Source organism: Miniopterus schreibersii, assembly GCF_964146895.1.
Source record: "Miniopterus schreibersii genome assembly, chromosome: 1".
In the NCBI taxonomy this organism is placed as follows: Eukaryota; Metazoa; Chordata; class Mammalia; order Chiroptera; family Miniopteridae; genus Miniopterus; species Miniopterus schreibersii.
The window spans coordinates 39,995,976-40,021,889 of NC_138101.1; the positions used below are offsets into that span (position 1 = coordinate 39,995,976).

The 25,914-nt window shown below is 42.4% G+C and overlaps 1 protein-coding gene across 4 annotated transcripts in view; it reads left to right on the forward strand.

Annotated features, from left to right (window-relative positions):
• Positions 1-23,955, forward strand: part of SLC4A4 (solute carrier family 4 member 4) — a 297,689-nt gene extending 273,734 nt beyond the window's left edge. For 2 of the 4 annotated variants that reach the window (XM_081124502.1, XM_081124503.1), the window contains 8 exons: positions 460-638; positions 1,773-1,845; positions 11,231-11,299; positions 14,265-14,438; positions 16,974-17,135; positions 18,469-18,565; positions 21,486-21,565; positions 22,249-23,955. In XM_081124502.1, the coding sequence (XP_080980628.1) occupies positions 460-638; positions 1,773-1,845; positions 11,231-11,299; positions 14,265-14,438; positions 16,974-17,135; positions 18,469-18,565; positions 21,486-21,529 (798 nt within the window). In that variant the 3' untranslated portion in view covers positions 21,530-21,565; positions 22,249-23,955. The remainder of the gene's footprint in view (positions 1-459; positions 639-1,772; positions 1,846-11,230; positions 11,300-14,264; positions 14,439-16,973; positions 17,136-18,468; positions 18,566-21,485; positions 21,566-22,248) is intronic. The other 2 variants (XM_081124504.1, XM_081124501.1) reach the window with 1 other exon arrangement.
• Positions 23,956-25,914: the final 1,959 nt, after the last annotated feature.

The following is a 25,914-nucleotide window of genomic DNA, read 5'->3' on the forward strand; positions in this document are numbered from 1 at the left end:
TACTGAGCTCCTACTGTGTAACAACCACTGCAATATGCTTTGCCTCTGTTACATCATTGAATGGGCCCAATAACTCTTCAAGGTAGATGTGTATCTCCATTGCTGATTATAAAATCGGATACAGAGAAGGTAAGTAACAATAAACAAAGAGTAACAAATAAGGTAAGTAACAATAAACAAGGAGTAACAAATAAGAAGGTAAGTAACAATAAACAAACAAACAAGCTGCAACAAATCGGGCTAGAAGAGGTGTCACGGGGCCACTTGGTGTCCAGTTGCTAGGACGAATAATATGAGGACAATCAAGTCCCCTCATGCAAGGAGCTTCCCTTCTAGTAAATATTTTTCATCAAACAAAGTCAGTTGGTTTCTTTTACTAATCTTATTTCCCGTCTGGAACTGTGACTTGATAGCAGTCGGAGTATTTCCTTCCCATGGTTTTGTCCCCTCTTTCTACAGAAAGGGGCTGGCTATCACCTGGATCTCTTTTGGGTGGCCATCCTCATGGTGGTGTGCTCCTTCATGGCTCTCCCCTGGTACGTGGCTGCTACTGTCATCTCCATCGCTCACATCGACAGTTTGAAGATGGAGACGGAGACTTCTGCACCTGGAGAGCAGCCAAAGTTTCTCGGGGTGAGGTATGTTAAGTCAGGAGACGATGGCTCTGCGGAACACAGCGCCCACGTCCACGCGTCAGTCATAAGGAACCGGGCAGAGACGGAGAAGAAAGGGCTGGGGATGATTAACTTACTCCTGTACTTGCTTTTCTTGAAACGACTAAATTTGTCATCAGGAAGGGAGTCTTCAGTAATTTTTTGAGTTCACTTCTTATGATAAATGAATTTTCTTTGATTCGTGAAAGGCTAAGTGATACAATGTAAAAATGCAATCAGGTCACTCACTTTCTTCAACCTGTGGGTCCTTTTGGCGCTGTGGGACTTACTCTATCACATAATATGTAAAGGCCAAACCCTTTAATCTTTCAGCTCCTTTGAGACTCCCTAAAACTCTTGAGCCTGCTTGTGATTTTTAAGATTCTGTGAAGGGAAAAGAATTATTATTTCCAGCTCATTTTCTGTCCCCATAAGCATTGAGAAACTTTGACCTCCAGCTGTTACGTTTGAGTGGCCATGAAGGTCTATACAGGACCTTTATACACTGTTGTGTACTTTTTACAGCAAACCCTGCCCCTGGGTGCTGGGGCGAGGAGCTCACATGACAGAGCCGTGGGTTCCCACGCCTCAACACTGGGCGATTCTTTCTTGGGGGCCGGGGGAGGGGGTGTTGTATGGGAATCATATTTGTTAGAAAGTACTTTTGTTGTCGATTTGGAAATTAGACTGATGAGATTTAATTGCACTTATGAAATTTCCCTGAGCTGTTTATTAATTAGAATGTGGGACAATGTAATATCTGTCTCCTGTGAAAGAAGGTGTAATTACACAACAGTTCAAGTTGTTTAAAAAATAAGGGCTTCAAAGAGGCCAGTAATTGATGGACCAAGAGCAAATGATTTTTTTCTTTCTTGATTCTAAAAAGAGCAAAGGATTGAGCAGAATCAGTTTTCTCTTGATGAATTCAAATCACCTATTGCAATAGTTTTTAGAGAATTTTATATTTATGTTGAGCTTATATGCTGTCCTTGAGGTATTAATTACATATGATATCAACACCTTTGCTGTTTTAGCCAAACATTGGTTCAGTCAATGGATATTCTTTTTTGCAGGTGCAAAAACAAGAGGTAGATTGGCAATCTTTTGATTTCGTTTCAGGGAACAAAGAGTCACTGGAACGCTTGTGTTTATTCTGACTGGCCTGTCAGTCTTTATGGCTCCCATCTTGAAGGTAAATATGTGAAATATTTCCTCCTCCTCGAATGCTGACAGATAACTGGGTATGTGAAGAGTGGAATTTCTTATGAAATGTCTGCAGGACTCTCCTTAGTTCTGTAATGCACAAAGCAGTGGTCAGACAGAATGAGACTTTAAAAACTTATCTTGAGTTTCTTCTCACTCCTTTACTCCTGTTATTATTATTATTATCATTGCAATTATTTGGTTGAACCATATTAAATAACCAATATTCAAACTTTTTTTTTTTTTTAAATTTTATTGATTTCAGAGAGAGGAAGGCAGAGGGAGAGAGATAGAAACTTCAATGCTGAGAGTCATTGACCGGCTGCCTCCTGCACGCCCCCATCTGGGGGTCCAGCCCGCAACCTGGGCATGTGCCCTGACCGGGAATCTAACCGCGATCTCCTGGATCCTAGGTCGACGCTTAACCACTAAGCCATGCCGGCCAGGCAATATTCAAACTTTTGACATCTGAAAATGGCAATTTCATACAGTTAAATCCCACTGATTTCCCTTCACCCCACATATTTTATTCCCCTTGTTTCCTTACGTCATTTCTGCCCATCACTTTCTATTTACTCATCTCTGACTGCTGCCCTCCCCACACAGACTCCCGGATAACATGACAGACTCAGGACAATCATTTTGCAGCTTTGCTCCTGTTCTTAATTATTAATGACTATCTCTATTTCCTTTGAATGAGAAGGCCCAATATTCACAAAGGGTGAATAGAGTAAAATTACTGATTTATGATTAGAAAACTTAGAATTGAGCTTTTCCCCCCCCCAAACTATAAGAGAAAGTTTACTTTTTATTTTAAATATATCTTTGTTGATTTCAGAGAGAGGAAAGGAGAAGGGGAGAGAGAGAGAGAGATAGAAACATCAATGATGAGAGAGTCATTGATCGAGCCCACAACCCGGGCATGTGCCCTGACTGGGAATCGAACCCCGATCGCCTAAATCCTAGGTTGATGCTCAACCCGAGCCACGCCCGGCCGGGCGAGAAAGTTTATTTAGAAAGTTACAGAGGTAGTGGAAGTGGGCCAGCTGGGCTGCATAGGCCCCGGGAACAAAGTTATAGAAGCAAAGGAAGGGCCCTTGGAGCGTAGGAGAGGGAAAGGCAAAGGTTACATGCCAGAGAAAAAGGGGACGGGAAGGGCAGGGGCATCCTCCCAAGACCGTGCCTGGAGTTGATTTCTTTAGAGTAGCTTATTGATTTTTAGAGAGAAGAAGGGAGAGGGAGACAGGGAAACATCGATGTGAGAGGGCAGCCTTGATGGGCTGCCTCTTGCCACGGATTGAGTCCACAACCCGGGCATGTGCCCTGAGAGGAATTGAACCCGCGACCTGTGGGTGCAAGGGATAACACCCAACCAACTGAGCCACACTGGCCAGGGCTAGAATGGAACTTTTGAAGAAGAAAAATGATCTGGTAGATTATTTAGGAAGTTAGGAGTCAATATATAGGTTTGATTGATGGGGTGAATGTCTGCCTAAATGGGTAAATATAAACTATATGTGAAAGTCTACTTAGTACAAGTACGCAGTGGAATACGACGCAGCCATGAGAAAGGATGAATGACTGCCATTTGCAGCAACATGGATGGACCTTGAGAACATTATGCTAAGTGGAATGAGTCAGTCTGAAAAGGCCAAGAACCATATGATCTCACTCATAGGTGGGACATGAAGCTGAAACTCGTGGACACAGCAGTGTGGTGGTTGCCAGAGGGAGGGGAGTGTGGCTTGAAAAGGATCTTAAAAAAAATTTCTTCCTATTAAAAAACAAAATAAAACAGTAATAGGACTAAAACAGGTTAAGATTAGTACATACTTGTCATGAAAATTCCCATTTTCTCTTGTGACACAGCATTTTTTCCTGTTACCTAAACAATACTAGCCGATTATTGATAATTTGTATCTTCTGCTTTGAACCACATTGCAAAGCACCAAAGTCACCTGTAAACTTAACAGCTATAAACAATGACTGTTAACAATATCCTTCCAAATTTTTTTTCTGACAATTTTTGTTTACTTTTAAACAATTCTAATTTGTAAGGTTTTTAAAATGCTTATTTAATGACACAAATAATGGAGCGGTACAGCCTGTGAAGGATTCATACAATGCAGGGCAGATGGTGAGGGGCAACGGCCTTCCACTCCTCTCAGGTCAGAACATTGACATGTCCGTTTCCAATCACATGAACTTGGGACAGGGGAATTATAATTCCTTAGCACAGAGGTAAGACTGACTTTGCTTTTGGGATACTTAGATTGGTGCAGGCATTATGCACAAAATGCCTGGTAAACAGTTAAACGATTTAAATATTCATCTTTCGTCCTTGGTTTCCATGATGTCAGTTGGCTGGTTCAGTTCCTTTTTGAAAGGCTGCAGTCATGAAGGAATATGCATCTCATGTAGCACATGGAGCTGTAAAGTTAAAAATAACCTTAAAGAAGTCATTTCTGGTTATAGAGAGAAGACCTTAAAAGGTACAGATCTTATGTTCTACAGCAGCGACTCTCAACCTTTTTTACCTTGTGGTGCACAGAAACTACTAAAATTCTGTGGGACACCAAAAAATGTGTTAATTTTTTGCCAAACTGACAAAAAAAAAAAAAAAGAAAGTATAATTTTGTTTCACACCAGATGGCTATTGTTGTGTTTGGCTATTGTCATTTTTTTGTTTGACAGTCTAAGGGAAAAGAGGTCAGTGTCCTTGACTAAATAATCAGGTATTGCATGTTTTAAAAATTCTTGTGGAACAGCCCCAGCCGGGTGGCTCAGTTGGTTGAATGTTGTCCCCTACTAAAAGGGTTGCGGGTTCAATTCCCAGTCAGGCCACGTGGCGGGCGGGGTTGGGGAGTGACAACCAATGGACGCCTCTCTCTCTCAAATAAATTTTAAAAATTCTTGCTGCACTCTCTGCAGCACGCAGGTTGAAAATCCCAGTTCTGCAGGGACAGCGGGAAATCTGTCGTTGCTTTTCCCAGCGCACAGCAAGCTGCTGGGTAGGGCTGAAGCTGTCGTGTTTCATGGCATCGAGTCCACTGCCAGAGTGCCTCATGTTCTCCCGTTGTCCCAGGCACACCAGCCGTCAGCTGGGGGGACATCTAGTGACCGCTTTTTGCCACGTAGCCAGCGGGCCCGCATCTGGAGAGGCCGGTTTGTAGAGAGGTCATTGCGGCAGGTCTGACCCCTGCGTGGGAAGCTGTCCCGGGACGACCTGCTCCTGGGGCCCCTGAGGTGGGCTCGCTTGACGCACTGCAGTGTTTCCTTATGGGGCCTCCTGTGCTTGGCCCCTGCTAGACAGGGTAATACACAGAGATCTTTCCAGCAGTTCACACTTACGCGTTTACCCATTTTTTTTCTTTTTCTTTTCTTTACTTTTATTAACAAAGTATAAAATCCTAATGCAAAAAGTCAGATATGTTTAAAAGTTGTTCTGTTGTTGTTACAGCAGATTGGCTTTCATCTCGGAGAATCTGTCAGCTGAGGGATCATGTGTGATCCCAAAGGGACACAGAGAATAGATACCGAATAAATTGCTATTTTTCGGATGAGGTGCAAAACTCCCATTTTCAACAAGGCCTCTTCTTGACGATTCTCTCGCCCTGCCCCAGATGCGGCTGCAGAGGAATGGAAGCTGACAACCCTTTTGCGCTTCCTTTTACAATGATTCTGCCTCAGATACGCAAAGCACTTTGTATCCACAGGAACAAATTAAAAGACAGAGAACGGAAAGAGAGAGCTGTGAGGGCTCAGCGGGGTCGCGAGCGTGAGCTCCCTTCTCCTTTGCCTCCCCGACGCGACCCCGGCTTCGGCTCACCCTCTCAGCGGCCAGAGTCCGTCATTCTGGCTCCTTCCACCCACACCGTGGGTCAGTGCAGAGTCATCGTAGGAGTCAGAGGAAAAGACAGTCCAGCAAACGTTTTTTATGCTAGATTTTGCCCAAAATGCGGGACATGAACTTGTTTTGTTAATATAGTTTCCAACATATTGTGGGAAACCTAGATTTAAAAACAAGAATAAAATAGTATAGCAGTGACTACCGTGATTCTTTCCTTAAGTTATTAAGACCATTCTTTACTCCAAGAATCATAGCTGATAAAGTCAGCTAATTTCACTTATTTATTTATTTTAAATATGTTTTTATTGATTTAGAGAAGATGGGAAAGGGAGAGAGAGAGAATCATTGATCAGCTGTCTCCAGCCTGCCCCCTCTGGGCATCCAGCCCCAAACCCGGGCATGTGCCCTGACCAGGAGTGAAAGTAGGACCTTTTGGTCCACAGCACGATGCTCAGCCAGCTTAGCCGCACTGGCCAGGCCAGGGCAGCTGATTTTAGATCATGTGTCCTTTTTATCATTAAAGCTTGGTGAGTTATATGCATTCACCTCAGAGCCCTTGTAGCTCATCTGAAATGTCAATACAGGGAGAAGCAGATGTTGAGGGTAGTGTTAAACTAAAACCTCAGTTACAAGTGAATCAAAGTTACAATTAAAAGTCAAGATTAACAATTCACCTCAGAATTCACACAGAAAGGCATGACAGGGTTACCTTGGAAGAGGGAACCTTTCCCCCCACCGTGGAACTGTGTTTTAAAGAACCAGGTGACAACTTTAGAGAATGCTTTTACTTAAGAGTTTGCCTTAAAAGGCAGATAAAATGAATGGGATCAAGAGAAATGTGTGACTTTTACTTTTAAAAATGAAATGGCTCAACCCCTTAATCCCTCACGAATTTAGTGGCCTCAGACGATCCTCACAATTTTCTCCCATGCGTTACGCTGTGTGGGTAGCTGTCCCTGTGCCTACTTATGCAGGCTTACTTTGAACATGAAGCCTATGACCTCTGTCTTGATCTCTTTGCCAAAACCTGTCTTTTTACATGGAAGAATATAAGGAGTCATAGTGTAGTAGTTTCAGGTCACGAGGATGCCCCTTGACCTCGGCCAGCTACGTCTTCCATGCCTCAAATCTCACCACTGATTCAATACTGCGCCGTCGGGGAGCAGGCATAACTGGCTTCCAGGCTGGTTACGCAGCTGAGATCCCTGCCTCTGTGGCGGAAATGTTGCCTGTTAAGCTGGGGCTCTTGTGTGGGGGACTAAAGAGCAGTGAGAGGATGAAAGGCAGCTCCTGGAGCTTACTTTCTTCATTCTCCTGGCAGGCCTCAAGAAATAAAGACCGTGTAAAGTTCACTGCTACCTCTCTTGCCTTTGCTTGAAGTCGTTTAACATGAGGAATGGCCAGAATTTATCTTTGAGATTTGTTTAGTCTTCTGAAATGTGGAGGACAGCATTTAATTTGTATTTGGCAAGCATCGGCTGACCTCCTGCAATATGCCACGAGCTCTGCTCATGAACACGGGAACGGAGGTGAATGGCAGGGAGAGGACCATCGTCATCATGATGCAACAGTAGCTCCCATTTCTTGAGCTTGGCACTGGACTAAGGGCTCTGTACAGATTTTTAACATTTAGTTTTTCAATAACACTCACAAAACTATATTAATAATTGCACTCATTTTACAGATAAGAAAAATTATGAATGACTTGTCAGGTCACAACATTCTTAAAACGGTAGAGCCAGAATTTGGTCTTAGGCAGTTCTGGCTCCAAGGGCTGATTTCATAACCACCAGAGTTTACCGCCTTTTAAAATAAAACAGGGCTTGCCATCCAAGAGTTCATTCGCTTTTGTTTCCCATGAGAGGATCTTTCCCAGCCTCTTTGATCCATTTCCCAATTCTCTTACGCAGAGAGAAATGTGGCATTTTCACAGACTCATCCTACCTAACTCCACAGTTTCTTCAATGACTAGTGACCACTTTGCAAGTCAGCGACCTTCTTATTAGCCCAGATTTGTAAGGCTTAAGGGCATTAGGATGTTATTTTAATAACATGCTCCTAAAGACAGTTGAAAGGGCAATATTGTAGAGCTTAAATAAAACCAAGGCTTCAAGTCTGACCTTTGCAGCCTTCCTTCTGGACTGTATTTCTGCCCCCCTTCACCCTGCCCTGCCCCACCCCCACTATGGAGGGACCAAAGAGAGTTGGCAGTAAAGGTCCTGATGACAATGATATCAATGCCACATTTATCATTTGTTGAGTATTATCAGCCAGCCCCTGAACTAGACATTTTATGCTATGTGATCTTTAGCATAACCACTATATAGATGAGAATCCCAAGGAAAGAAGTTGATAATTTTCTGTAGGTTCCACAGCAGGTAGAGCCAGAATTGGAACCCAGGTCTGTCTGATTTCTGTGCTCATGCTCTTAATTGGGACCTCATTTAGGGTTTTACACACACACACACACACACACACACACACACACACAATTCTGCTGGGAGGCCTCACTCCTGTGCTGAAGTCTGTGCTGTGGATAACTACAATCTATCTTTTTTCTTTTTTAATTCTCACCTGAGGATATTTTTCTATTGCTTTTCAGAGAGAGTGGGAGAGAGAGAGAGAGAAACATCGATGTGAGAGAGACACATCCATTGGTTGCCTCTTGCATGAACCCTGGCCCGGGCCAGGATGAGCCTGCCGTTGGCTCAAATCAAACCTGGGACCCTTCAGTCCCCAGGTCAATGCTCTAACCACTGAGCAAAACTGGCTAGGGTCAATCTATCTATCTTATTAGACTCACCCTTTTCACATTTTTTTCTTATGGAAATAATCTAACACTATCAGAAAATCAAAGGGAGGGAGAAGTGAAAACAAGTGGAATGACAGTCACCAGAATTTGAAAATTTCAGCGACAGAGTCTGAATCTGACCTGGTCTGAGTATGTTCACCTTCATTGACTTCACCTCAATTTCATTATTCTGTATGGTTATAGGATTAAGCACTTAATTTTTTCATTTTTATGTTTATTAAAGTCATGGCAATATTTATTTATAATTATACTTTTTGGCTTTCTGGGTATAATTAATTATTTATATAATTTTCTTTGCATGATTTTATCATATGGAAACTCTTGATATGCCTATAAACCTAGTATGCCTTGTGTTTTAATTTCTCCTGTCTTGCTTTGTAAAACTTTCTATCTGCTATTACTATGTATATTATATTATTTTAACATAAAATGGGATCCCACCTTTTAAAAACACATTCTTCTTTCCATCCTCAGGGAAATTTCTATTGTGATGAATGATTCTATTGTGATGAATTTTTAAAGACTGACCTTCTGATGTGACTCATGAGTCAAACCCAATAAAAAAATATCCTCTAACCCAGTAATTCTGTTACATTTCATCAAGATTTCCAAACTGGACAATTTTTATTGAGACACTGCATTATCGTAAAGAAAATGGTGAATTTCACAAGACATTTGTATCACGGTGAAGTTGGCCCAAAAGTCTTAATAGCTTTCCTTGTATATATTATTTCCTTTTCACCACGGGATAATTTTTAGAAACATCTTCCTATCTAAAGCTCTTTTCCTACTCGTTTCCCATGCCGTTCTGAGTTATGGGTGACTCCTGATTTTATTTTGTGGTAGATTCAGTAATGTCTGTCATCGTAAGTTCAGAGAGAATAGGCCTTGGCACAAGCACAGCTTGCCTTCCCTTTGGCAGTAGAACTACATTAGAGGAAAATATTAGCTAGGCCGAGGTGAGGGGTGGACATCAGACCGGGACCACCTATGTGATTACTTTCTTTCAAGCCAGGAAAACACTTTATACAGATTAAAAAGTAACTACTGCAGGGTTTCTAACCAGTTTCCCATGAACTGTACGCCTCTTTTCCCCCTTTCACCTTTCTTTTCTTCCCAAGAAATTAGAAATAACATGACAAGAAGGAAATCATCCTGAGTTAAAGAAAAGTGGAGGTACCCCTGCCTGTAGAAGATATTTTAAAAATTAAAAAAGGTGTCAAAGCTACAAAACGGTGCCATTGTTAGTTTCGTTTTTTATCTTTTTGTTAATTTGTACAGAGTAATGGTAAGGAAAGGAAACATGCACATTCTAAAGGAAATAAAGGCACACGTCGGAACTCAAGTGCTTGAACGTGGTCTGGTCACCTCTCTGTGGTGACTGTGGGGAATTGCAGCAGACTCGGCTCCCCGCCACTCCCACCGTCCCCCCACCTCTCTCCATATTCAGTGCCATTTACGTATTTTTCTTTGAGCTGAAGGTGAAATTACCTGTGTTAAAATTGTTAGTCTTTTTTAGAAGCATGTGAAGTTTTAAAGACATAAGTGTATTTATTCCATACAGATGGAGCAATTCCTGTAACTGACCAGGCACAATTGGAGACACTCATCACGTTTTGGAATTTACTGTTTCCCCAATGGTGGCCGAAGGGTCTCCGATCCAGAATTGTTTTAGGTGTAATCACAAAGAAAGGCCGATAGAAATTGTGCTTCACTTGACACATGCAGTAGTTCTTTAAAAATTACTCTAAAACCATGCTGTTTCCTGGCTACAACGGCCCCCTTTATGTAGATTAGGTAAAATTGGACTTAATTGTTTGCAGTTTTAGCATTTTAGTTTTGAAAACCCCTGTAGTTCCTTGAGCTTCTTTTCAAAATAGAAGCGTGAGAGCCTCTTGTCGCCCAGATAGAAGACTGCTCCCCAGAGCAGCCAGTCGTCCTCGACTTGCTCAGTCCCTGCAGCACCCGGGACATTTCCACGGTCTAGAAATAGATAAAACCTAAGAACATCACAGTGGAACTTCCCAGTGTTAAAACACTTTGTATTAATGTGAAAATGACGCTTGCTAATTAAAGCATGAAATGTATTAATTTAGTTTTTAGGGTTGTGTATTAATCCCTGTGTGTAATTAATTGCTTGCAGATGCTTGCTGGTCCTTTCAAGCCGTGTTCTCATTAGGTATTCCTCAATATTCCTGAAGGGAAGAAAGGGGACAGTCGTTTGATGTTTTCTTAATTGAAAGAAGCATTTAAATACCAAGCTGATAGATCATTTGGTGCAAACTGTTAAAGAAAAATCCTACAGATTATTGGGAAAAGAACTTGGTCTCAGGAGCGAGGCGACCCTCTACCACTCCTGCCTCACAGCCCGAGCAAGCATCTGGCTTACACAGTCATTCCTTGTAAGGGGAAAGGGAGACAGGCTTTTTCCCATTAAAAAAAAACTTACCAAGGTCATGCATTCTCACTGTAAAAAAATACAAATGGACATGAAATGAAAATTCAAAGTCTCCTTCACCCTCCATTTATTTCTAATACAAAGGGTTTAGAAGTTTATCAAGGATTAGTAAAGCACAGTAATTAGTAGTGATCACTATATTATGTCCTATCTTTTAGTTTCAGGTTTACTTTTTATTTAAACTACTCCTCTCCGTGACTATCTTTACTATTATTATTATTTTTTAACTGGTCTCCAATTTTTTTCTTTCCTAGTTTATTCCCATGCCTGTACTCTATGGCGTGTTCCTGTATATGGGGGTAGCATCCCTTAATGGGGTCCAGGTAAGTTTTCCACAGCAATCTAAGCATAGTCATGTTTTACTAGCAAGGCTACTCCAGTAGCAGATCTTTGAAGGAAAATGCTAATTATTTGCTAAGTCTTTAAAGTGCATTTATTTTCTACTCTCTCTACCATTCACCTACTTTTCATTTTCTGATTTAATTAACAAAGTTAGTTTGTGTTAACAAATATTATCATACATACCGTTTAAAATAGGCTGTTAAAAGTCATTTGACCAGAAAAGAGAGCTTTGATCCTCCCTCCCTCCCTCCCTCCCTCCCTCCCTCCCTCCCTCCCTCCCTCCCTCCCTCCCTCCCTCCTTCCTTCTTCTTCCCTCCCTCCCCCCTCCCTCCCTCCCCCTCCCTCCCTCCTTCCTTCTTCTTCCCTCCCTCCCCCCCTCCCTCCCTCCCCCTCCCTCCCTCCTTCCCTCCCTCCCTCCCTCCTTCCCTCCCTCCCTCCCTCCCCCCTCCCTCCCCCTCCCTCCCTCCCTCCCCTCTCCCTCCCTCCCTCCCTCCCTCCTCTTCCCTCCCTCCCTCCCTCCCCTCTCCCTCCCTCCCTCCCTCCCCCCTCCCTCCCTCCCTCCCTCCTTCCTCTTCCCTCCCTCCCTCCCCTCTCCCTCCCTCCCTCCCTCCCCTCTCCCTCCCTCCTTCCTCTTCCCTCCCTCCCTCCCCTCTCCCTCCCTCCCTCCCTCCCCCCTCCCTCCCTCCCTCCCTCCTTCCTCTTCCCTCCCTCCCTCCCCTCTCCCTCCCTCCCTCCCTCCCCTCTCCCTCCCTCCTTCCTCTTCCCTCCCTCCCTCCCTCCCTCCTTCCTCTTCCCTCCCTCCCTCCCTCCCTCCCTCCCCTCTCCCTCCCTCCCTCCCTCCCTCCCTCCCTCCCTCCCCTCTCCCTCCCTCCCTCCCTCCCTCCCTCCCTCCCTCCCCCTCCCTCCTCTTTCCTCCCCTCGTCTCGGGAGGAAACCAGCCGGTTCCGTGCTCTTCAAGGTACTGTCTGCCAGCTGCCTTTGCTCTACGCGAAGAGCAGCCTGTTCTGACGCGATGTGCTTGTCACGTGACTGAGTTCCGTGATAAAAAGTTTTGAACCAGTGAAAGAATAAAGTCAGTGTGGCTTATGTGCTACTTTTGTTGAAACCTTCAGCTGTTCACAACTTTGGTAAAACTGGCCCCCTTTTTAAAAAATTAGGGAAAACTTTGTAAGGGACTTTGTCTTTCAATCGAGGTTTAATTTACTTGGCACTAGGAGACTGGAAGTCCTTTGCTGCTTCCTGGCACCTTGTTAATTGTAGCCTTATTTAGTACTTAGTGAGGTTTTAATGGGAAAAGACGGCATGTTCTGTGGACATCATAACAATTTATTTAAACCCCATCATGATAGTCCTGGCTTTCATTTATTGAATTTAGATTAACTTGGTTTAGAGTCAGATAGAGCTGGGCAAGTGGCCAGACTCCCCCAAAGACAAAAGGCTACTTTATTTTTCCTTATTTAGGCCCATTGAGTAGATTTCTTCACCATTTGGCTATTTGTTATGCAACACAGGGTGGTTCTTCAGAGACTGGACTAGAATGAATGTGTGTGTATTTGTGCCTATGAAACTTTTGGGAAGATAAATGTATAAAAATATTTCATTTGTACCTGGCGTTGTAAATATATTTTACTCTTCTAAGTGGAAAAATATGAAATTAATTTGCCCTCCAAATTAGAAGTTCTTATTTTTGTTAGCTTTAAAAGGCCAGTCTAGATACGAAGCTTGGTTTTATGCCTTCTGGGTGCTTGCTTGGTGGTTAGAACTCAGTACACGTTTATAAAACAGAAGAAGAAAAAAAATCTGTTTTGTAATGAAGTGGAAAATCCTTTGCTGAAGGGAAAGATCGTAGATTTTTTAAATTCTGTGGTGCTGTTGTCCCTATTGCCTTTTCTCTTTTTCTTTCCCCTTGAGCCTTCCTCCTTTAGAACTTTTGGCAAGATTTGTTTTAGCAAGAAGTTTTGGAACCCAGTCTTTATAAGCAGCAAGGCCCCCACCCATCAAAAATAGCCCTGGTGGTGGAAAGAAAACACTTGAGCTAGAAAATCACTCGGAGATTATTGTCTGTGATCGTCTAGTTTACTTTACACTCGCCCTTCCTTCCAGAAAGAAAGCAGAGGTGTCCTTTCAGAGTTCTTGTTACACAGCAGTTCAGTTCAGCGCTCACTTACTGAGCGCCTTCCATCTAAAGGTCCTGTGCTAGGCACTGACACCCCCTCCTCCTCCGTGTAAACTCAGCAGCTCCTTGTGAAGCACAGCGCCTGGCACGCGGGTGCTCAGCACCTGTTTGTACGTGACGGTGTGATCGCCTCTCCAGGGTTCAAATGTCTAGCTGTTGACATCCCGAAACTCACTGTAGTTAATACTCATAGGGCTTTTCTCCTTTGGAAAATGGGTAATGCGTTGCTGAATGTGTTAGTTGAGTTATGCCCTAAAGAATGTGGAATTTATGAAATAGCCGTGCGTTCCCGTTCTCAAGGTGGATGCTTCCTTTACATCCTGGAAGCATCCCTGAAACCTCACGACCCATCGCTGCACCTCCGCCTCTGTCAGATAAGACAACAAAGGTAGAGTGAGATACAGGACTGAGCTGCCTTGCTTCAGGATATCATTATTAAAAGTCACAAGATCCTCTGTCCCAAGACCCAGATAGTGTAAATACAGAGATGAGCGTCTAGAATTTATATTGTGCTGTGACTTTATTCTTGGCGGCCACTGTATCTCATGTCTGAATAACTTTCTGCAAAGTAATAAAGATTGGAAGACTCCTACAATATCTAACTGTGCTGGACTAAATTTCTGCACCCCCGGGTCACTGTCCTCTGAAAAAGGCACGGCGTGGCCCAATGATAGCATGTGAATCACTAGTGGGTAGTTAGGCACAATAGGAACACCTTTGTTACCAGCTCTTCAACTAATGCGTCGTTCTCTCCTCCCCTTCCCCCCCAGTTCATGGACCGTCTGAAGCTGCTCCTGATGCCTCTGAAGCATCAGCCTGACTTCATCTACCTGCGCCACGTCCCCCTGCGCAGGGTCCACCTGTTCACTTTCCTGCAAGTGTTGTGTCTAGCCCTGCTCTGGATCCTCAAGTCAACCGTGGCTGCTATCATTTTTCCAGTCATGGTAGGGGTTTCTTTCATCGAACCTACCCCTGAGGTCATACCAATGTCATGTGGTTATCGTAATGTGGGAGACACAGGTGTCTTTTAGGTATGGTTCTAATTTTTTCCAGCTTTGACCAAATCCCTTCCATTTGTTCAGTTGTAATTTAAGGCTCCTGTGTCTGTGATTGTCTCCGCTGGACCTCAGAGTCAGATGAAGCTGAGTTCAGATACCGGCCCTGGTTCGTGCTGATCAATGAACCTCCCTGAGCTGCCATTAACTTATCAGTAAAATGAAGGTGGCATTGTTGTTACTCTGGGCATCAGTGATGGATACCAAAGTTACAGCAAAATGTCTGGCACATAGTAGAAACCAGTACACATTAGTTACTTTAAGATACTGTTGTGGCCCTGGCCTGTGTGACTGAGTTGGTTGGGTGTCATCCTGAGCACCAGGAGGATGCCAGTTCGAGTCCTGGTCAAGGGCACATTCCCAGGCTGCAGGTTCGATCCCCTGTGGGGGTGTGCAGGAGGCAGCTGATCAGTGTTGTGCTTTTGCATCAGTGTTTCTCTCCCTCTCTCCCTTCCTCTCAGAAAAATCTAAAAAAAAATTTAAAAAATCAATAAACTATTTAAACTACCCCCCCAATACTGTTGTACAATCGAATCATTCTAACAAACCATGACACATTTCAGTCCAAATAATAGAGAACAAATCAGGCAACTTATGAGAGGTTACCCAGGGAACTAGAAGAAATGGAGGGAGAAGTTTAGTCTTTGAAGTTCTTGCTAGTTTGTACCATGCTAGGTTCCGCCTGGGCTCTCTGTCCTTGCTCTGACATGAGAAGCGGGGTACACGGATGCTCCCGTCCGAATCACCAGGGAAAGGAGGGAAAGGAAGCGCTAGCTCTGTGTCTGGTTTCATGACTGAGTTTTATACTTCACCGTAGCTTTCCATGTCTTGCACGGACACCGCGTGTGCAAAACTCGCAACATGTCACAAAGCCAGCCTCAGGTCGGCTCTGTCACCCCTAAGGGCTTTGGAGGCAGACTTTTCATACATAAACCATATTTTAGTTTTTATAAAAATTCTTTTAGCCAGGATTATTATTTTGTTTTATGGGTATTTGTTGTTTTATAATTGCTTTTTTCTCCAGAGGAGGAGGAGAAATGGTATAAAATACTATTTGTAGTCAGGTGTCATTTCAATTATAATTTACATTCAGCATTGTTCTGTATTGGTTTCAGGTGGACAGCATAGTGGTTAGACAGTCATGCCCTTCACAAAGTGTTCCCCCTGAGACTTCAGTGCCCACCTGACACCATGCACAGCTACTACAATATTACCGACTGTGTTCCCTGTGCTGTACTTCACGTCCCTGTGACTATGTCTGTAACTGCCAATTTGCACTTCTTAGTCCCTTCACCTTTCCACCCAGCCCCCAACCCCCACGCCTCTTCAACTCTATTAATTTACTGAAAAGCACACTGAGTGTGAGAAATGACTCCCATTTGCCTGTTGGTATAATCTACCTATCTATTAGTTTTGCTAAAGCTAGGGAAAAAACAAAGTTCGATCTGGATAGATTTGAAATATATCCAGTAAATCACTTACTGCTTGTGCTAAATAATAAAACAAGTTTGCCTTTCTAATGTATTTTTTATCTTTTGAGAGCTTCTTTTGGATCACAGAACAATCATGTAAGATCAGCAGGGCAGATTTATTAACGTCTCTCGGAGAGGAAGAAACTGTTATCAGAGGGCACATAGTCAAAGACAACTGTTTATGTGAGGCAGAGCCATGACGCTTGTATCCTAGGGCATACTCAAGAGCTATGTATAGAATCAAGGATACAGAGTTTAAAAGGACTGATTTTAGAGGCAGACAGCTGGCCCCTCCGTACACTTCCTTTTCTGGTTTAGTGATCTTGGATGACATACTATGTCTCTAAACTTCGGTTTCCTCAGCTGTGAGATGGAGATCATCATTCTACTCTTTGGGTTTGTTGTGAGAATAAAGAGTTTTAGCACAGCAGCTGAAACACCGAGAGTACTCAGCCCACGGCAGTGCTTGAAGTCGCCCAGTAGATGAAATGGTCTGTGCATACTCCAACTAATACGTCAAAGAGGTCTTAGTGTCCTGCCTGTTGCACAGATTTTCTTGATTTCTCAAAAACTTGTGTTATGTTTTAATTGTGAATAATTGGAAATCATATGCAGGCTATTTTTTTTTTTCCTTTAACTTTTTAGTTGTCTTATTGAAATGCTGATATGGAAGAAAGTAGGTTAAAAACGAATCCCTTCACACTGAAATCCTAAGTGAATTTGATTACACATTTCAGTGACCAAAGCAAAGTGAGTTTCAATTTAGACCTTTATGAACCAGCTTTCTCCATGAAGAAAAGGTTCATGGCCCACTTGATAGAAGTTCTCATAAGCAGGATGAGCTCCAGCACCGCCTGGCCTGATACAGCACAGGTTTCACGGGGCAGCGTTTCTATGGTTAGGCCTTCCTCCGACAGGGCTTCTTTCATGGGATTTATGTTTATCCTTTTAGATCTTGGCGCTTGTAGCTGTCAGAAAAGGCATGGACTACCTCTTCTCCCAGCACGACCTCAGCTTCCTCGACGATGTCATTCCAGAAAAAGACAAGAAAAAGAAGGAAGATGAGAAGAGAAAGAAAAAGAAGAAAGGCAGCCTGGACAGCGACAATGATGACGTAAGGAGCTTTCCAGAATTCCCGAGTAAAGCTAGCTAAAGAGAGAAACGTGAAAAATCAGGTTTTCTGTCCCTTATGTGAGACGTGCGGATGAGTTCCAGGAGTGTTTACCTGTCCGTGTTACATGTCAGTCTTCACCTTCCTTTGCCCTTTATTGTCTCTCTGTGTTTTTTTAAAATATTTTCTGACGCCTTTCTTTAACCATTAATACACTGAAAATGATGAAATGACTTCTGAAAAACCCAACTAAAGAAGCTCACCACGGCTAAGGAACTCCAGTCTCAAAGATAAAAAGAGTTTGCTTAGTAATGCTGTCCAGTGTATCTGGTTGGCTCTTGGCAGCCCAGGATTTACATTTGCGATAACTGCGCTGGATGTAATGCTCAGGCCAATGTGGACAAATGCGGGTGCCCTCGCCGCCTGTGACCTACGTTTGAGAAGGCTCTCAGCCAGACTTCTCCGCTGTTGGACATCTCTTTGCATTGGGCCTTGACATGATTGTGGATTATTTCTCTGTAACCCTTCGATAAAAAGGAAAGGGAACTGGACTTTAGGGTCTTTCACATAATTGTAGTAGTCAGTCTCAGAGTCTAGGTGATGCGCCTGCAGTTGGGTGATTAAGTTGAAAAATAAAATAATTGCCCATTTTTTCCCTCGGGACCATTTCATAGAATTACATGTGCTCCATTAGGAGTCTGTAATTAGTGCTAGGAGAGAAGGTGAGATTTAACACACACACAGAGCTTATTCCAGTAGCCTTTTGAAAGGACTGCCAAAATGACATTTTTTGTGTGAAGATTTGTTCTGGATTTTTTTTCACACAGTGCAGTATCCCATCTAAAGTGGGAGTGTAGTTAATTTTTGGTGTGTACTCTATAGTTGATCATTTCGATCGATCATGCATACTTGTCCTTAATTGCCAAAACAGCTCTTTATAGTATATATTTTTGTTCCTGCTTTACAGGTGAGGAAATATTGAGAAATGTTAAGTCATTTTTTAAGTGTACACAATACAACAAACCCATAAATGTTTGCTGATTGGGAATCAACTTACTTACGGAAAGCTTTCCAGTTGTCCCCATTTGTGTGACTTCCATTTGGTGCGGTTCTAGTTTTAATTGACTCCATCCCGTCAGCTCAGGAGAGAGGAAAACAGATGCGAGCGAGAAAGCTGGTGTAGGTGGTGGCAAAGCTAGCCAGTGGGAATGACTGTCCTTAAGGCTCTTCTCCTTAGCACAGTGTAAATGATAATATGATACGTTTAATCAGGACTGGGAGGTAGGGAGGCCTGTATAGTAACACCTTGCTTAAAACTTACAAATTTCTTTCACAGTCTGACTGCCCATACTCAGAAAAAGTTCCAAGTATTAAAATTCCAATGGACATCATGGAACAGCAACCTTTCCTAAGTGATAGCAAACCTTCCGACAGTGAGTAGAACTAACCTCTTGCTTCCCTGCTTTAATATGATTTGCACTTGCAGAGAAAAAACCTTTAGAACGATCATTTACATTAACTTTCCATCTGTTTTCTTTTTTTTTTCCTATGCGAAGATTTACACTGAATTATTAAAAAACCCCGTCATTTGTACACCCCTCGCGCTTCCCTTTCCTCCCTTCTGTCCATAACCTTTTACATTTTGGTTTGGTCGCCTTTCCTCTGATCCAAGTTGTCTCCACCTTCTTTCGGTTGCTACACTCATAACCGCGTTTTCACCGATTTTCCTTTTCTCTGCTGGAATTTAGAATCGCGGCTTCTAGGACTACCTCACTGTCTGTTACTGTTTGTCTTCCTTAGGCTTCAGCCAATGACCAAATCAGCTCAAAAGAGAAATTGCAGCATGGGCTCTCAGCGATCAAGGAATCAATTGTTAATATTGAGAATTTGGAATGATTTATTATTTTAAATTTAATTGGCAATCATCAAATATTAACAGAACTTTTTAGGTATAACTTATAAGATTTGTGCATTTTCTCCCTAATGTCTTCATTCCTCCTCTGTTATTTCAAAGTTACCCGTGTAACTGCGCTGTTTTTTTCCCCTTAGGTAATAGCCTGGTGGCTAAGGTGTAACGATTTCTGACACGTCACCTTTTCTTTTGGAATTAACAGGCCCCTTAAAGGGGGGGAGGGGAAACCTCTGTAGTAAGATTACGGAATATATCTCATGCTTTTCCAATAGCAAGTAGCTGCTGCCTCCAAACCACTTTCACTTTGAGTTCCCGTTTGAAGAAAATGTACTTTTTAAGACCCAGATGCACTTCAGAGTCTTCTGATCTGATAAAGGCAAAGAGCCAGTGGAGACGTTTTCCCCGTCTGACAGTGCCTCTGCAGCCTCAGCGACAGCTCACCCAGCAGGGTCTGACATGAGTGTCTGCTATGAAAATAGGTCTGTCAGCTGTTTATCGTTGTGTATCAGATGACTACAAAATGTAGCCGCTGGAAACTACAAACGTGTCTCCTAACACAGTTCCTGACATTCTGAAATTTGGGAGCAGCTGATTTTTGGTGGTTCGGGGTCCAGGTATCTCATGAGGTTGCAGTCGAGCTCACGGCTGGGACTGAGCCTGAAGATTTCACTGGAGCTGGGATCTGCTTCCAGACTCACTGAGAGGCAGTTGGCAGGAGGTTTCGGTTCCTTGGCCTGTGGGCATCTCCATGGGCTGCCCAGGCATGATCTGGCTTCTACCAGAGCCAGTGAGAGTGTGAAGCCAAGGCAGAAACTGCAGTCTTTTATACCTGAAACTCAGGAGTGGTATCTCATCCCTTCTGCCATAGTCTGCTGGTCACACAGACCTACCCTGGTACAGTGTGGGAAGGAATCGATGCAAGGGTATGAATACCAGAGGCGCAGGGAGCACTGGGGACCATCTTGGAACCTGGTCCCCAGGAGGTTTAAAGAATTAAGACACTCTCACATTTAGTGTCCAATCTATATGTAACTTATAGTTTATAAATGAGGCTAATTTCTTCAGTCCTATCAGTGGGATTTAGTTAATTTTTTCTTTTTGAATTCAAGTTCACCAAACCATGTTCTGGCTTCATTTTTCATCTCTAAGGCATTAATAACAAACGAAGACCTATAAAGAGCCCAGCATGTATGTCCATCGACATCATAAACTGGTAGAGCCCTTCGTACAGTTTAAAGACTGCTTTAGAAAAAAAATCACCAGGTGGAATTTGATGCTCCTGGAAAAAGTTCATGGCAGTTAGATTATTTAGTGCTAGTGTTCCTCATTCTCTCAAAAACCCTTTAAAAAGGATACTTTGAAAGTTGACATATTAGAAATTTACTTAAGAAAATCACCCATGATCATTCTGACATTTTTTTTTTTTAAAGATTTTTTTCATGAGTTTTAGAGAGAGAGGAGGGAGAGAAAGAAACATCAATATGAAAGCAAAACATCGATCTGCTGCCTCCTGCACACCCCTACCAGGGATTGAGCCCACAACCTGGGCACATGCCCCAGCCCAGAATCGAACCTGGGAACCTTTTGGTGCACCAGATGATGCCCAACAGGCCAGGGCTAACTGACACCTTTTCTAACGTCATATTTATCTTTTATAATCCATGAAAAAACAAAATTGACAGAGTTGCAGTATAAATAAATTCTTCTGCCTGGCCGGGTGTGGCTCAGTGGTTGAGCATCGACCTAGGATCCAGGAGATCGCAGTTCAATTCCCGGTCAGGACACATGCCCGGGTTGCGGGCTTGATCCCCAGTGGGGTGCATGCAGGAGACAGCTGATCAATGACTCTCATCATCATGTTTCTAGCTCTCTCCCTCTCCTTTCCTCTCTCTGAAGTCAATAAAGATATATTTAAAAAATATATATATATATATTTTAAATAAATAGGTAGATGATAGATAGATAGATAGATAGATAGATGATAGATGATAGATTGATAGATAGATAGATGATAGATAGATAGATAGATGATAGATAGATGATGATAGATGATAGATAGATAGATGATAGATGGATTCTTCAAAATCTTTTTATTCCCCCATAAATAACAGGACAAAATTGTGAATGCCGAATACATAAGGAAATCCAAGAGCAAGCATAAGGCATTAAGTAGATGCTTTCATTTTCTAAAAACGGTTCACCTCCGACCTCCTCACTGAAGAGAACATCAGTGGTCCTTCCTAGAAAACTGAGTAAAGGGAACTAAATGGTTCTGGCTTCATCATGGTAGTTAGATTCTTACCTCGATGCCGTGTTTCTTTCTTATGCTTCCAGTTGTGAAAGATGCATCCATTTGTGTGGAGGTGCATTTTTATTTTCACTCTGGTTTTACATACTATCCAAAACTATTCTTTATGATTAACAAAAATTTTTTTTTCCAGGAGAAAGATCACCAACATTCCTTGAACGCCACACATCATGCTGATAAAATTCCTTTCCTGCAGTCACTGGGTGTGCCAAGGTAAAGCACGGCCCGGTGTTTTCCTGCGGGCTCTGTGGGATTCCCCGCGGGAATGTAGTCAGTGGCGGGCTCTTGGCAGAGCACCTGTTCTCCTTCCTCCCTACAATGCGTCTTAAATAAATTACCCGGCCACCAAACCTGCCCCAGGTTTTACTGGTAGAGAACCTTCTAAGGGGCCTACTCTGCTTACTCTTAGAAATACCGGGGTCTTTCAGTGTCATTACCATAAAACCCAGGGTCAGTGGCAGCTCTTGCCGTTTCCGCGTCGTCTCTGACTTAAGGGGTAACTGCATTTCCTGGCAGCTCTTCAAGAGTTTCCTTCCATCGTAACAGGGCTCTAGAGATTTCAGGTCCTCCTTGATTGTCAAAAAGGTGAAATCCCTGAATGTTCCCTACATGTAAGTCTTTTTGCCCTTGAAGTTGACAGTATCACCCACCTGGCGGTCCGCCTTCTTGTGTCGTCGTTGTTTTAATCTAGGTGGGGGAGCTAATGACCCTTTTACTTGAATATCTTGACTATTGGTACCTCCATCCCAGTTAAAAATGTTTGTTTCTAATACGGAAAGGGAGGTGAGTGTTAAAGAGAACGCAGGAGCACACGCTTGGCTCCTGCAGGATGCGTGGGCGCGAGGGGCGATGGAGGACATCGATGCACTTACCCCCTCTCCTTTCTCTCCCGCCAGCCCCCCGAGAACCCCAGTACAAGTGGTGCCTCAGATCCGAATAGAACTTGAGCCTGACGACAGCGATGATTTCTGGAGGAACAAGGGAACAGAAACCACATTGTAGCCTGTTTGTCTTTCCTCAAACTAACAGCTTTTGTTGTTCATGGTCTCGTTTTTCGTCTGGTGGTTTATTTCTTAATTCTCGTTTTGTTTTGGGTTTTGGTCACTGGCCAGGTCATCCAGTGCTATCTCCGCTTCTCCCTTGCGTAGGCAAAATTGAGACAGGAGTGCGCCGTTCCCGAGAACCAACCTCTGAAGAACCCCTGTCTGTTATACCTTCAGACGCGTCCTCTGACACCCAGACTCCTCTGTCACGCAAGACACGCACAGACACGGTCCTTTTCCCCTAAGCAGAGGGCAGAAGTGTTAAGGACTCGGTAACACCTTTTATTCAAATATTGAAGGAACTTACCACTTCGGCTTCGGAGCTGTGCTCACTGGCTTGTCTTTCTGTCTGGGGGAACAAACCTGGGCCTCCAGACAGTTTCTTCTCGCTTGCAGAGCTCTCCAGAACTGGAAAAGTGCTGCTATCCTAATTTGCTCTTGCTTATAAACCCTAATCCTAGAGTTATCAAAAGAAGAAAAACTAAAGGTACTTTACTCCCCCTAGAGAAACTATTGCCATCATTGTAGCAAGTGCTGGAATGTCCCTTTTTCCTATGCAACTTTTTTTAACCCTTTAATGAACTTATCTGTTGAGTACATTTGAAGAACATTTTTCTTCCTAGATTTTGTTGTTTAAATTATGGGGCCTAACCTGCAACTTATTTTTTTGTCGATTTTTTAAACTTTTTTTTAATTACTGTAAAAAAAAATGAATTTTTTCCTGCAGCAGGAAACATAGTTTTGAGTAGTTCTACCTCTTATTTGTAGCTGCCAGGCTTTCTGTAAAAATTGTATTGTATATAATGTGATTTTTACACACATATATACACTCACACACACATACACACACAAAACCACAATCTTTAGGGTAAGCCTGAGGGCTGGATCAGAGGACAAACACCATGTTTCTAAGCATTCATTTTCCCCTTTCTTTAAAAGAAATTTATCTGTTCTATGAAGGAGATGGGGAGAAGGGAGAAGCTCCTGTGTAATGGGGTTAACTGATGCTTGATAATAGTAGAATCCAGGCACGGATGCTAATTGTATTACCAAGTCCATGTCCTATGCAGTATTGTTAGGTTGTTTTTTTCATTTTGAAATATTTGTGTGTTTGTGTATATACTCTGTGTGTGGCTGGTGCACATATGTGCAAAGTTAGAGATAGTGGTGGTAGGCGAAGGGCAAAGTTACCCAGCCTCTTGTGTCGGTTTCCATAAAACCCAAACCACATGTGAAAACTCCATCAGAGGTCCAAGAGACTTACCGGTAAGCAAATGAGGGTGAATATAACAGTAACCATCATTGGTACGACAAAAAAGCCTGTATTTACAATACCAAATCAAAGAAATATCAATAGACCATCTACATATCTATCTATAAAGTGTTTATAGGACTACAGATAGATCCGCAGAGGTATGTGTGTATACATTTTAATAAGACTCACATTTTTTAGGATGGAAAGGCAACTATTTCTTGTGATTGGGAGATTTAGAATATATGTGTGTACATATATACACACACACACTTTGAATAATTATTAATGTCAATGGGTTAAATCTGAAAAGAAAAACATCAATTGAGCTATCAGCTGTTAAGTGTGTATACAGTTTTTGGGACACCCTGTGTGTGTGTGTATGTGTATGCGTGTGTGTACATGCACACACATACACATACATACACATATACACTTCAAAGTACCATATTGAAAATTAGAAAAAAGTTAATTAATCTTTATTAACTAAATTACTATTTATTTAAATATAATGCTTTTAATAGGTTGAATTATGTATTATGAATCTGTATTAAAACTTTTTTAAAAATATGTTTTTATAGATTTTTTTAGAGAGAGAGCAAGGGAGAGAGATAGATAGTAACATCGATGAGAGAAACATCATCCATTGGCTGCCTCCTGCACGCCCCCTGCTGGGGACCTAGCCAGCAACCCAGGCTTGTGACCCTGACTGGTAATCAAACCCCTGACCTCTTGGTTCCTGGGTTGATGCCCAACCACTGAGCAACATTGGCCAGTCTGCATTAAAAACTTTTTAAATGTCGAATCCATATTTTGGAGCCATACAATCATATTTTGTGATATATATCCTAATTAAAACAGATTCTTGGAAGAGTACAGAAACAGAATGAATCCACCTATTTTGGCTTTATAATATATACATATTGACTCCTACTTATTCTTATATTAATTAAATTATAATTCTCTCCTCTTAAAATTCTGATTATAAAAAATTTATTCTGAATTAGCTGTTACTTGAAAGTTTTAAGACTTTCAATTTTATATAAAACTTTCAACTTTATACAAATTAGACATGAGCAACCTGTAACTATTTTATTCAAGTGAAAGTGGCAAATTACCTGTTATTAGTTAAAACCTCACATGCTGAATTTTGGCATATGTTTGTATTTACAGATATCCTTAAAATGATTACTCTCTCTTATATAGTTTTTTCATTATCCTAAGATAAAATAGAAAGCTTTCTCCCCCTTTTTTACTGACAGAAGCACCAATAAAGTGTTTAAAAGCCATGCATATGTTCAGCCTAACCTAAGATCTCGTTAAATTAATGAAATTTTTGTTCATTTTTATAGAATCTCTAGATATAATTTATTTTTTTGATCATGAATCAAGTATTTGAGGATTTATGCCCCTTTGCATGCCTTTCAGGAAACTCCTAAAACAGTTGCACTCAGTATTTCCGCCTTTGAGTAGATCTGGAAGCTGCCTGCACCTCCATTTATGACCCGTGTTCAGTGACAGGCTGGTACTCATCATATGAATGCAGAATATATTTGCTAAAAGGATCAGTTAGTATCCAACCGTTTCAATATTTTGGAACCCAGGGAAGTATTTTAAAAATCATAACTTTCAGAGGAATAGTAGTTACCAAAAGCTGAGGTCCAACACAGAGCCACCGGATTATCACTATCTTAACTAATTTTCCTCATTATTTAAGAACTACCCAGACTGTGCGGTTTGTCTCTGTGGAAACGGCACACAGAATGCCCAGGTAAAATTTTACAAAGTGTTTCTCCCTGATGTGAACATGGACAAAGAGATGTAAGTTGCTTCGAACTAAGTGTACCCTCAGAATTGTTAACCTGCAGCGTATGGCCGCTTAGACTTATTGTTGGAAGGAAAGATCCCGAGGGCAAGAGTCTGCCTTCCAGGAGCAGAAAAGGCCTCTGGTTTTGCATTTGAAAGAAAATCTCTTGGAGGCAGTTTTCCTTGATACAGATCAATCTTCTCTACTAGGTAAAACTAGAATTTGGAACCCTAATTATTTTGTGTGCCCTACACAGTAGTGTTCCTGATTGTTCTTCCAGTCAAGCTGTGGAGTGAGGGTAGGGGGGAGAGGCTTAAAGAAGGAGGAGAAAACCCCCTCTCTAACCAGCCCCCAACCTCGAAGAAGGGGAGGGAGAGGAGTTGTCTGCCTTCAGTAGTTCAGTTGCATATATTTTATGCACATGCACCAACACACACAGAGTAAATCTTTTATCAGCTCT